Source organism: Lactuca sativa, chromosome 5, assembly GCF_002870075.4.
Source record: "Lactuca sativa cultivar Salinas chromosome 5, Lsat_Salinas_v11, whole genome shotgun sequence".
Classification (NCBI taxonomy): Eukaryota; Viridiplantae; Streptophyta; class Magnoliopsida; order Asterales; family Asteraceae; genus Lactuca; species Lactuca sativa.
Genome location: NC_056627.2, coordinates 241184042 through 241196773, shown reverse-complemented (window position 1 = coordinate 241196773; position 12732 = coordinate 241184042). Strand labels below are relative to the sequence as shown.

The 12732-nt window shown below is 31.3% G+C and overlaps 1 protein-coding gene across 1 annotated transcript; it reads left to right on the top strand.

Annotated features, from left to right (window-relative positions):
* Positions 1-470: 470 nt before the first annotated feature.
* Positions 471-2765, top strand: LOC111897959 (syntaxin-32). Its single transcript, XM_023893909.2, has 5 exons — positions 471-1007; positions 1488-1738; positions 1948-2120; positions 2269-2469; positions 2553-2765. Exons 1-5 carry the CDS (start codon positions 752-754, stop codon positions 2710-2712), a joined length of 1041 nt encoding a protein of 346 aa, XP_023749677.1. The 5' UTR covers positions 471-751; the 3' UTR covers positions 2713-2765.
* The last annotated feature ends 9967 nt before the right edge of the window (positions 2766-12732 follow it).

The following is a 12732-nucleotide window of genomic DNA, read 5'->3' as shown; positions in this document are numbered from 1 at the left end:
TATTCTCCTACCCAATGAAATGATGACATGTATAACATTTAATCCTCATTTAATGAAATTTAATGATATTTTAGGATACTAATATCACACATATTATCATTTAAATGGATAGGAGGATTGATAGGATTAAAAGCTAGAAGAATATTTAATTTGTTAGAAAGCTATTGTGACTTTTTAAATCGTTTTTAGCTTCCAACGGTATTCTTCCAAATCTGGATTTTAATCGGATAAAAGTTCGGGAGTAAAATCCGATTTCAGTTTTCTGGGGTTGTTGTCCAAACCCGACTTGATAAAATATCGCTTGATTCGGATATCTTATAAACGGATTTGAGGATATAATTTCGGATATCTACAAAACCGATCCGGTTTGTGAACCACCGGTTTTGGATAATTATTCGGGTCGAAAAGGAGACCCGTAACGCATGATCGCCCGATCCATCTCAACATTCAAATACACACAATTTCTTCTGGGTTTCCATATCGATAGATCTACGTTCACATAAATTCATTGTTCTCTCTTGAAGATCTGAACAATTCAGATCATCTAGAGTTTTGATTCGATTCAATGCATAGTCAAACATCCAAAAGATGCATATTCTAATATTAGTTTTATTTTAATTTCGATTGGATATAGAAGTTTCGAGTTCTCTATGATTTCATCATGCCCCCTGAAATCACTCAGCTAGTTTAGGATTTTTAGGATCAAATTCCCCCTTTTATTCGATCCAATATAAATACACATTATTATACGATGAATGTGAAATCCTCGCAAGGTTCGTCGTATAGAGATCGGACGCAGGAGTTTTCTAGCATAGCTGAGAGGCTAAGAAAGTCGTTACCATCTCTAAATGCGTCGGCGAGTGCGAATAACGGGGGTGTTGGGGTTTCTACCAAAGCTGAGGGACCGAGATCAAAGGTTGCAATCCAGACGGAATTCAACAAGAGGGCTTCCAAAATTGGATATGGAATTCATCAGACGTCGCAGAAGCTAGCGAAACTTGCAAAATGTGAGTTATTAATCAATATATTGGGAAATTTGTATACACGTGTGCTTTAGCTTCGTATGAACACGCAGTATACGGATTAGAACTCTTAAGGAAATATTAATGTCTAAAAATATCAACAGAGAAAGTTTGCATTTACTATTGGTGCTTGACATGTCCATAGATTAAGCTTCCCAGATGCCTTAATATTGCTCCTTATTTGATCACAAGCTGTGATGTTGCATTTGCTTTTGAATTTGCAATGAAAAGTGATTTTGGAAACTGGAAACCCTATCTCACTCACAAATCCATACTATGTGCATTGGCATTTGTGTTATGTAAGGAGATGGAGTTTCTACATGCATCATTGATTGTTTGAGATCAACAAATTAGATCACCCCTTTTAAATATTTTCAAGTAATTAATCAGACTTGATAAAATCTAAATTAATAAAACTACATTGCTATTTCTTACATGTAACCCTAAATCCTTTTCTCTTTCTAGTGGCAAAAAGGACCTCTGTCTTCGATGATCCAACAATGGAAATTCAAGAATTAACAGGTGTGATCAAGCAGGACATAACTGCACTGAATGCAGCTGTGGTGGATTTGCAATTCGTTTGCAATTCACAAAATGAAAGCCAAAGCATTTCAAGTGACACAACTACCCATTCAACTACTGTTGTTGATAATCTCAAGAATCGTCTCATGGGTGCCACAAAGGAGTTCAAGGAAGTTCTTACAATGAGGACAGAGGTATAATTTTGTTTCATTGGTCATCCAAGAATCTAAGGTCCCATTTGTTAATACGACAAAAAATTGCAACTTTTTTGCTCCACCCAAAAGACTTAAATGCCCTTGTCCCTTGTAACAAACTTGGCCTAACAAGTAACAACCCATGTTTTTTTAAGAATCTTTCTTTATGTGGCTTATATTTGTTATGTTTGTGATCTTTTTGAGTGCAGAATTTGAAGGTTCATGAAAATAGAAGACAATTATTTTCTGCAAGTGCTACAAAAGAGCCTGTAAATCCATTTGCACGCCAACGTCCATTGGCTAACAAATCAACAACTAATTCCTCAAATACCCCTCCTCCTTGGGTTACCAACTCCTCAACTTCATCTCCACTATTCCCTAGGTAAATGATTTTAAAAAATATATATATTTGAGAAAAAAGCCTGATTTTCCTGACTTTTTCTATTAAGTCATTCTTTCTATATTAAGTCAAAAGTTGGATTTAATAATTTAATAAATAACATACCCTTGATTCTGTTTTAACATTTCAGGAAACAGGGAGATGGAGAATCTCAACCGTTGTTACAACAACAACAAAGTCAAAGTCAAGAAATGGTTCCATTACAGGATAATAGTTACATGCAGAGTAGAGCTGAGGCTCTTCACAATGTTGAGTCAACAATTCATGAATTGGGCAACATTTTTACACAATTGGCAACCATGGTTTCTCAACAAGGGGAGCTTGCAATTAGGTACCTTTTTTTTTCCATTAAATAATGTCTGAACAAATTACTCTTTCATATTATTAATAAATGAAAATTGAATAATGTGACAGGATTGATGAAAACATGGAGGATACACTTGCAAATGTAGAAGGGGCACAAGGGCAATTAATGAGGTACTTGAATGGTATATCATCAAACAGGTGGCTAATGATAAAGATATTCTTCGTATTAATTGTATTTCTTATGATTTTCCTATTTTTTGTAGCCTAACTATATCAATGTCTCTCTCAGTTTTCATCTATAACAACAAATTAATCAGCCTATTTCTTTTTTTTTTTTCCAAAAATTCATGACAATAAATACAACTGTTTCCATTAAAATATAAAATTATAAGGTAGCCAAAGTACCTATTACATGATAGCATAATCATAACTACTAATAACAAAACCTAAAGTATTGAATATATGGGTAAAGAATCAAGTGTGTTCTCAACTTTTCTTGTGTATTATATTTATTGTAAGTGTGTTCTTATTGAAATATAAAAATACTTTGAAAATTTTGCTTTTTTGTTTGAAAATATTATAAAGCTTTTACTTAGTTGTGTGATCTACAATATTGTTAATGTCTCTAGGACCCAACAAGTGGTCTTTATAACATATTTGAATTCATTTAAAAAAGTCCTGCTAAATCTTCTCATTTTGTGTTTAAAGTCTAACTTTTAGAAAACAACTTTTCATTTTCAGTATTTTATATTTCTATGGAAAATTCATATGTTTCTTCTTTAAAAGGAGTTCCTTACTTTGATGTGCATCACATTTCTCGTTTGAGAAACTTGTTTATGATTCGTGTTCAATCTATTAATTCTCACATTCTAAAGATCATAAAATACTAAATAAACGAGGCATGTAATATGATTCCTGACTAAAAATTCCAGACTTCCAGTGTGTTTTATGGAATTTTGATGTGTTTATCAATTTATTTTTTTGGGAATTCGGATGTGTAAATTTGTTTATTTTTTCTGGAATTTTCTCTAATTATATGAGCATTATCCGCAAACCTGATTATGATCAACGAACATGATTTTGACATGTGAGGCTGCAAACTTGTACTCGTGAACCCCGTATAATTAAAAACGGCTTTGGCGGTTTTATGTTGGGTTGGCTTATATGGGTTAGGTTTGAACAATACGACATATTTATTTATATGGGTTTTGTTTGAGTTGAGTTTTCTAACCCACTAACTTACGACCCACCATCCTAAACACGACAAAATCGCTATCCTTAATAATTTGTGGTAATATATCCTATTTAGTATATGTTGCTATTAAAAGTTGTAGAAATGCCAAATCTATTTTTGAAGTATTGACATATATATATATATATATATATATATATATATATATATATATATATATATATATATATATATATATATATAAAGAAAAAGGTGATTGGTGATGAGAAACTAGGTGGGACGATGATTGTCAAAAAAGTAAACCAAATGTAGATGCAGAATTGCCTTAGGGCTGCAATGTTTATATATATAAAATGAAAAAGGCGATTGGTGAGAAAACAAGTCAGACGATGATTCTCAAATAGGTAAACCAAATGTAAATGTAGAGCATTGGCTTAGGGATTTTATGTTTATAATGATTGTTTCCTCGTTATACTTCACTCCTACATTTATAAGGTTACATATGTCTTCTTTATTTTCCCCACTAACAATACATACTAACAATAGATGAAGCATAGTCATCATCTTCTTTATCGGAATCAAACTAATCCTCTATTCAGTCACCAACATGGTCCACATAAAAAGATATTTCACTGTTTGTTTCGTAAGCGTAAAGAATAAAACATGCATAGTCTGCATCATTTGCAATAGGCTGAATCCTAAACAAGGGTTTATCTGACTCATAATAGTAATTTTTTTAAAGTCTTCTTGCATGAAACGTTCGTGCCTGGTAATACACATACCAACAAACAAGGACGGATCTTCATAAGGGTGTGTGTGTTGCGGTGCAGTGTGGTTTTGAGTAAAAACCGCAAACCGCACCGTCTATACAGATTGAGAATTTTAGAACCTGCAAACTGTACCGCGGAAATTTTAAATTGCATTATGCGGTGCGGTTTAGATGCGGTTTGTACGGTTTGATTCGTTGTTTAATATTATGAATTGAGTTTTCCTACTTTATGATTCTTACCGTATAATTATTTCTTTTTTAGATAATTACTAAAATAGTATGTTAGATAGTTTTAAATTAATTATAACTTACGTAAAAATAACTATATAAGTTTATTTTGTAATCGTACAGAAAACGTTTTCATCACACTTTGTATATTTAATTTAAAAAGTGAATAAATTAAGTTGTGAGTTTAATGCATAACTTAGTTGTAAAGTGTTTAGGGTTCATATATAGTTCAATTCATTAGCTTGCAGAGAGGAACGTAATGAATTGTGAACATGAAATAAATATCTATGTTAAAATTATATTAACATGAAATTTATATATATATATATATATATATATATATATATATATATATATATATATATATATATATATATATGGTTAGGTTATTTTGTTTTCACTATCTATTGTGTGCATGTATGACTGATTCTGGATCAATCATTTTAGTTATCTTAAGAAAGTAATTAATACATATTACATGTTGAAGATATAATAGGTATTAATTAGATCTACAGCATTTAATATGCATTAATTACTTTCTTAAAATAACTAAAATGATTTGTCCAGAATCAATCATACGGGCACACAATAGATAGTGAAAACATTTGAACCTATCTCTCTCTCTCTCTCTCTCTCTCTCTCTCTCTATATATATATATATATATATATATATATATATATATATATATATATATATATATATATATATATATATATATATATATATATAGTAGTGGAGCCAGGAATTTTAATATGGGGTACAAGCATAATCGAAATTAAGAATAACATTCGAACTATCAAAATATCTAGGTGAAAAAGATAAAGCCACTTGAAACTTTATTTTTTAACAAAAATTATAGAATTGGTTGTGGAAGACCTATATTGATCTCTTTCTCGTCTTTAAACTCTCGAAATTGAAAATCAAAACTTAGAATTATTCTTTTTGAGTTTCTTTGTTAAATTTTCATTATACTATATTCAAGATAATGACAGAATTCTTTTTCTAAAGCAAAATCAATAATTTTTTAAAACAATTATGTCTAAAAGCATAATACACGTATAATATTAACAATCCACGAGACTGATTCTATAAAAGAAATTAATAAGTCAATAAAATTGTAATATTATGAATATTTATTAAAAATAAATTAATTAATGATCAAACGAAGAAGACGTGTTTTATTTCCTATTTCAAAAAACAAAGAGACAAAAAAATGAAAAGCTTTTTTTGTCACAATGAATAAGATTTATTAAGTATTTATTTCAGGATTTGGATTATTATTTTTGTAGGTTTTCCACCGTGCAATAAATTGGTCAGGCAACATCTTTGATTATTGAGAAAAAAAAAAATACATGCAACAAGGTATAAGTTTTCGAGCTAGGGGTACAAGATACCTCTAAACATATTTACATATCGAAAATTAATATATAAAATATGATATATAAATTTTATTTTGGGGATACAACTGTACCTTCAACGCCCCAGTTAGCTCCGTGTGTGTGTGTATATATATATATATATATATATATATATATATATATATATATATATATATATATATATATATATATATATATTAGGGGTGAGCAAAAACCGCACCGCAACTAAAATTAACCACAAAATCCGCATAAACTGCAACCGATAAACCGCAACCGCAATAAAAACCGATGGTGATGTTTTCTGCTTTTTAAAAACCGCAAATTTGCGGTGCGGTGCGGTTATTAGTTTTCAAAAACCGCACTGCACCGCAAATATTATATACAACTTTTTTTATTAATTATTAATATATTAAATATTAAAAATAAGACAAGTCTCATGAATGAAATATGAACAAAATACTAGAAGACAAAAGTATGGTTTTTTATTATGTTTAACATTGAAAAATGGTGAAATTAGACAATTTTAAGAAATTTATTGTTAATTTCTATCGATTTAACATTTTTAAGATATTAATTGTTTGTGATTTAAGTTAATTGTCTTATACATTATGGTTTTTTTATTATTACAAATAATATATTTGAACTCTTAAAACCATTTGAGCTCTAAACTATGGTTAAAAACCATACAAAATAACCGCACCAAATCCATGCGGTTAATAACCGCAACACAGAAAAAACAAAACCGCACCGCAAAAATAACCGCCTAACCGCACCGCAAAAAAAACCACACCAAGCGGTTTTGAAATGGATTAACCGTATTTGCGGTTAGTGGTGAGGTTTTGGTTAATAACCGCACCGCGCTCACCCCTAATATATATATATATATATATATATATATATATATATATATATATATATATATATATATATATATATATATATATATATATATATATATATATATATATATATATATATATATATATATTTGAGACCATGTTAATTTTATAAGATATGGGGAAGCAATCCTAGCCACTTATCTTGAAAATCAAAAAATAAATCTAAAATGCAAAATAAAATGAAAAATCCAACAAAAAAATTAGTTATTATTTTCGTCATTTTATTTACCCAAAAAAAATTAAAATAAAATAAAATAATTTACCTTTTTTTAAATATACGTATAATATTTTAATAGAATATTACACTGTAAATATTCAAATTAAATTTTTAAAATGTTAGAATATTCTATTATTTTACTAGAATTGTTAAATATGTTAAAATATTCTAATATTTTATTACCGACATATATATTTTCCAAAAAAAAAATTACACCAATCGTCATCATCGTGCACATGTCAGAAAACGAGTTTAGTCCCTATTTTCAAAAATTAACTTGGACCGTCCCATGGGTTGTTTTTTCCTGCATGCGTAGTCCCTCCGCACATAAAAAAAACCATTTTGACCTTGTTTATTTATTTTTTGATTTGTTTATTAATTATTAATTAGTAATCTATTAAAAATATTTAATTAAATATAAACACTACCACCACCATTATTATATTTCTTATCTTCTTCTCTCTCAACTCTGGGCAACCACCACTTATCACCACCAGAAACCACCACCATTAACCACCGCCCATCACCACCAGAAACCACCACTTGTCACCACCATTAACCACCACCAAAAACCACCATATGTCACTCCTATTTCTCTCCCATCTCCTACTACCATCCACCTCTAGCCACCAACCACCTCCAATGCCTCTACCTATCACCGCTAACACCTCATGAACAACCGCTAGTCAACTACAACTAGAAATGACCATCTACCACCACTTAACCAAACCAAACCAAGCTTGAAACCCTAGGTGGCATTCGAAACTTTATGCGATGGTGTTAAAGAAACCTCAATTGGAATCCAAAATACAGTGAAGGTAGTGATGTTTCAACCCTGAGACGATGAAGGTTCGAAGCAACTCACCTCTAAGAAAAAAAATGGTACACATCATCCTCCAGATTTGTGATCTTTAACGAACTACCACCTTCGTCTCCCGATTTGATAGTCCATCGAACCACCACTTTTGAGATTTGCAAGCTTCAACGAACAGGTTTTCAGGCGAACAGGTAGTGACAACGAATGTGTGGATTTGAGATGGTGTAGATCTGAGACGAAGAAGGTTTTCAAGAAAAGAAACAGTCACAAAGATGAAGGCGATGGCGACGGAGACAACGATGGTGTAGATCTGATGAAGAGGTTGTTGGATTTGGTGTTTAAGCCCATAAGTATAACTGGGATGTACTTGACCCGATTGTAGCATGGTCTTTTTGGGTTGCCTTCACTAGTGTAATTTGATAGGATGGACTTTTGAGAATAAGGTTATTTATGATTTACTAATATATTACAAGTATAATATATTAATATGAAATCATATTATTTAATTAGTATTGATCAATAATTAATTTGGAATTAGTTTTGTAATAAAAGAGAGTAATTAAATATATGGGGATTGATTGTGTAAATCAATGATTTTTATAGTGTGGGCTAATGATCCATGGTTATTTAGGATGGGCTAAACTAATAAAATAATCCATGGATAGTCCATGAAGGTTAGTTAACCCATGGAGCCTAAGTAATATGAAAGGTCATTAGGGTTTACAAGGTGTAACCCTAGCATTTGCTACACTATAAATAAACCCCTTTAGAGCCAAAATCGGTTGCCACAACATTCTTGGAGAGTGTGTATTGATTTTGTGCTAAGTAACTTATTCTCTCAAGCCTCCTCTTGCATATTGGTGTTCGTGAACCATTAGAGGCATCACACTTGGGGTGCTCAAGATTTCAAAGGTCAAGAACTACAAGTCCTTCTAAGAGGTAAGTCATCTAGCTAGTTGTATTGTTCATTTGACAATTTGTATGCTAGTTAGGATGTATGCTTTGGAAAATTCAAAATATGCATGTGTAATTAGAGAAAACATAGATCCAAAACATTTAGGGTTGCATGTGCACCATAGGAGTGTTATAGTGCTCAAAACCTAATAGTGGTATCAAAGCATAGGATTGTTTTCTGTTACACTTGATGCTTGTTAATTTTCAAAGTTGAAAAAAATCGATTTTTTGGCCTCTAACTGATGAACTCTCCAAGTCCATTGGCTGACTCTACGAGTCCACTCAGTAACAAGGGCAACTCGACGAGTCAGTTCATGCACTCGTTGAGTCCATGGCTTTGCTGGCAGAATTTCGAGTTTTCTTGACCTAGATTGGATTGGAATCATTACTACAAATTGTTTTACATCATTAAATCTGTTTTTTATATGATAGTGATTATCCTCATCTAATTACAAGATAATTGTCAAAGTTTTAAGATAATTGTTGTTTTATATGATAAACAAAGTTGATTGCAAATTGTTGACTATATTATCTTGTTTATGAGTTTAGCTAGATCAGTCTTGAATTATATGACAATTTTAGTTGTTGGAAATTGATCTTAATGAAATTTAATGACCTCAATAACTTGTCCCCAATTTATGGAAAATGAAAAGTATCATCCATTAAAATAACATTAAACTCATAAGTTATGAATTCCAAGATTCATCAAAAGATAGTTGTCAAAATTATTATGATAGCTGTTAGTTTATATGTTAAGCCAATTACTTGTACCATTTGATTTGAAACTGTTTTGCCTTATAAGTTAGTTTAGATAATGATTAAAAAATATATGATAATTTTCCTTGTTAGAATTGATCTAAATGTTCTTTAATGAGTTTCATAACTTGTCCTCAAGTTATGGAACATGAAAAGTCTTATCATAAATGTTTTAAGAAACTCCATAACTTGTCCTCAAGTTATGGAAAATCAAGAGTCTTTTCATAAAACCAACATTAACTCATAACTTATGGAAACCAAGAGTTTTAACAAGTTTAAAAATTTGCCCTCAAGTTTTGGAATTTGTAAAGTCTCATTAATGAAACTTTAATTCCAAACCATAGAGTTTTAAAAGTTAAAATTCAACTCTTATACTTTATAATATTATAAGTTTAATATATATATATATATATATATATATATATATATATATATATATATATATATATATGAGTAGGATCAAATGAGAACAACTAAAAGGTTGAGAACGCGAGAACAAATCTAAGCCTTCTAAATTTTAAAATCAAAGGTTAATATTAACGGACCATTTATATAAATTCTAAAAGTCATAGGATTAAACTGCAACTTCCTAATTGCCTAAAAGGGTACTATAGTCATTAGGTTTTATCTTATTTTTATCAACTCCTAAAATCTCTCTCTCTCTCTCTCTCTCTCTCTCTCTCTCTCTTGTTTCCTTTAAACTCGATGGAAGCCACTTCTTTGTAAACTGTCAAAGAAAAGGGAAAACCACTTCTTTTCCTTTAAACCCTAATCGATCAAGGAAAGGGAAATGAACGAAGGAAGACAAACGAAGACGGTGAGAAGGAAGCACGAAGGCTCGCAGGCGGAACGAGTTTTCGTCGATTGATTCGCGAGAAGAGATCGTCTACGGGGGTCGACGAGGCCGAAGGGAAAGAAGATAGGAAGAAGCAACGATGAAGACAATATCTTCTTAGGTCGTTGGTCAATAGGAAGAAAAGGAAGAGCGAGGGGTGAGGCCAGAAGATGTCTGATAAGCAGTGGCAAGGTCGCAGGTGGGGTTTTGGTGGGTATTGCTCGACCGTAGAAAGTGTGAGGTGCGATGGGGGAAACGATCAGCGATAACAGCTTTGGTGAGGGTGGTTTGGCAACGAGGGTCGACTGGAAGGAAGGGAAAGGGTCTCCGGTAATCTCCTTGCACCCTCTTCTTTGTTATTTGGCAGCTAACACGAAGGATGATGAAACAGGCAGAAAAATCGATCAAAAGGGTGTTTGTTTGATTTTTTTACAGGAAAAATAAGAAGGAAATTAGGAGGGTGTTGCCTCTATTATTCACCGAAAGAAAACTCCATCTCCGGTGGTGTCTTTGATAGTTCACGAAGAAGGAAAAGAAGGAAAAGAAGTGGTTTTCCCTTTCAACAAGAAATGGCATATTAAGGTTAGTTAATTATACTTTTTTCTTGGTGGGTTTTGATTTCGGAATCGCAGAAGCAATTTGAAGAGTAAAAACAAAACACATTCTTGACAGGGTGGCTGGGAAAGTTTTGTGAATTGCCAATTTTCTCAAAACATCATTGATTTGTTTGCAGGTCTTCACTGTGGCAGATACTCTATAGTTCATCATTGATTGTTTTTGTATCTTCAAGTGATCCATTCTACAGGTTGCATGGGAAAGTTTGTGTTATGCCAATGTTACATTACACATACAAAAGGAAGGGTCAAAAGGGAAAAGAGTAATTACCAATGAGCAAGAGGGGCATCATTGGTTTGTTTGCAGGTCTTCACTGTGGCAGATACTCTAGAGTTCATCATTGATTGTTTTTGTATCTTCAAGTGATCCATTCTACAGGTTGCATGGGAAAGTTTGTGTTATGCCAATGTTACATTACACATACAAAAGGAAGGGTCAAAAGGGAAAAGAGTAATTACCAATGAGCAAGAGGGGCATCATTGGATTTGTGTTACTTCCAGCTTTGTATAAGGATTATCTTTGGTTGTGGAGGGCGTATTTGACATCGAGTTCATTGGCTTTGTATCTGCGACGATTGGGTTGTTTTATGAAATGCGTGAGAGAGGTATTCATTTGTGAATATCAGGGTATTCATTTGTTAATAACAATGTATTCATTTGTAAATAGCAGTGTAATCATGTTTGAATAAGTGGATTTATTTATGATTAGATGTATTCTTTGATTCATTTGTGAATACCAGGTATTCATTTGTTAATAACAATGTATTCATTTGTGTGAATAAGTGTATTTATTTATGATTAAATGTATTGTTTTATGAATAAATGATAATTTTTACACCTCTTCTATTGTCGGTTGATTAAAAGAAAGGTGGATTACTTGTAAATTGATATGTATTCATTTGTGATTGTAGTAGTATTAGTTTTTTTGAAAAAAAATCGTTTATGAATACAAATGTATTGATTTTGGGTTGGATTTTTATTAATTTTTTCGAAAAAAAACATGAAATACGAGAAAAAAATTATTTTTTAAGAAAAAAAATTAAATGTTTTTAGTTAATTTTTTTTATAAAAATGTTTTTTATATTTATTAATAAGAAAAATAAAAAATAATATATCCTTCTTTTTTGGTAACTGATCCTAAATTTAAGGGAATTTGATTGATTTTATTTTATTTTAATTTAATTAAAATATACAATTACTAATATGACCTTATATATTGATTGGTCCAGAACTGTTCTCGCGTTCTCAACCTTTTAGGTGTTCTCATTTGATCATTTCCCTATATATATATATATATATATATATATATATATATATATATATATACATATATATATATATATATATAAGACAATTCAATCTTACCATTAGTATGTCTCATTCACGAAGCCGATCTATAAGGGGGGTATAAGGTTACTGCCTATAAAATGACGGTTTAATGGGTGTCCACTCTCACCCACCGCTTCCTTGACTGATGGATGGTCGTTAGCCGAACGGATAGGATAGGACATTAATTCTCCCTCATTAAAAGTATAATGACAGATATAAAGTAACCAAACTTTTATTAAATTCTCAATCTTAGTTACGTCAGGAAAAATGTGAAAATGGTGCTATTCCATGAAGTTAC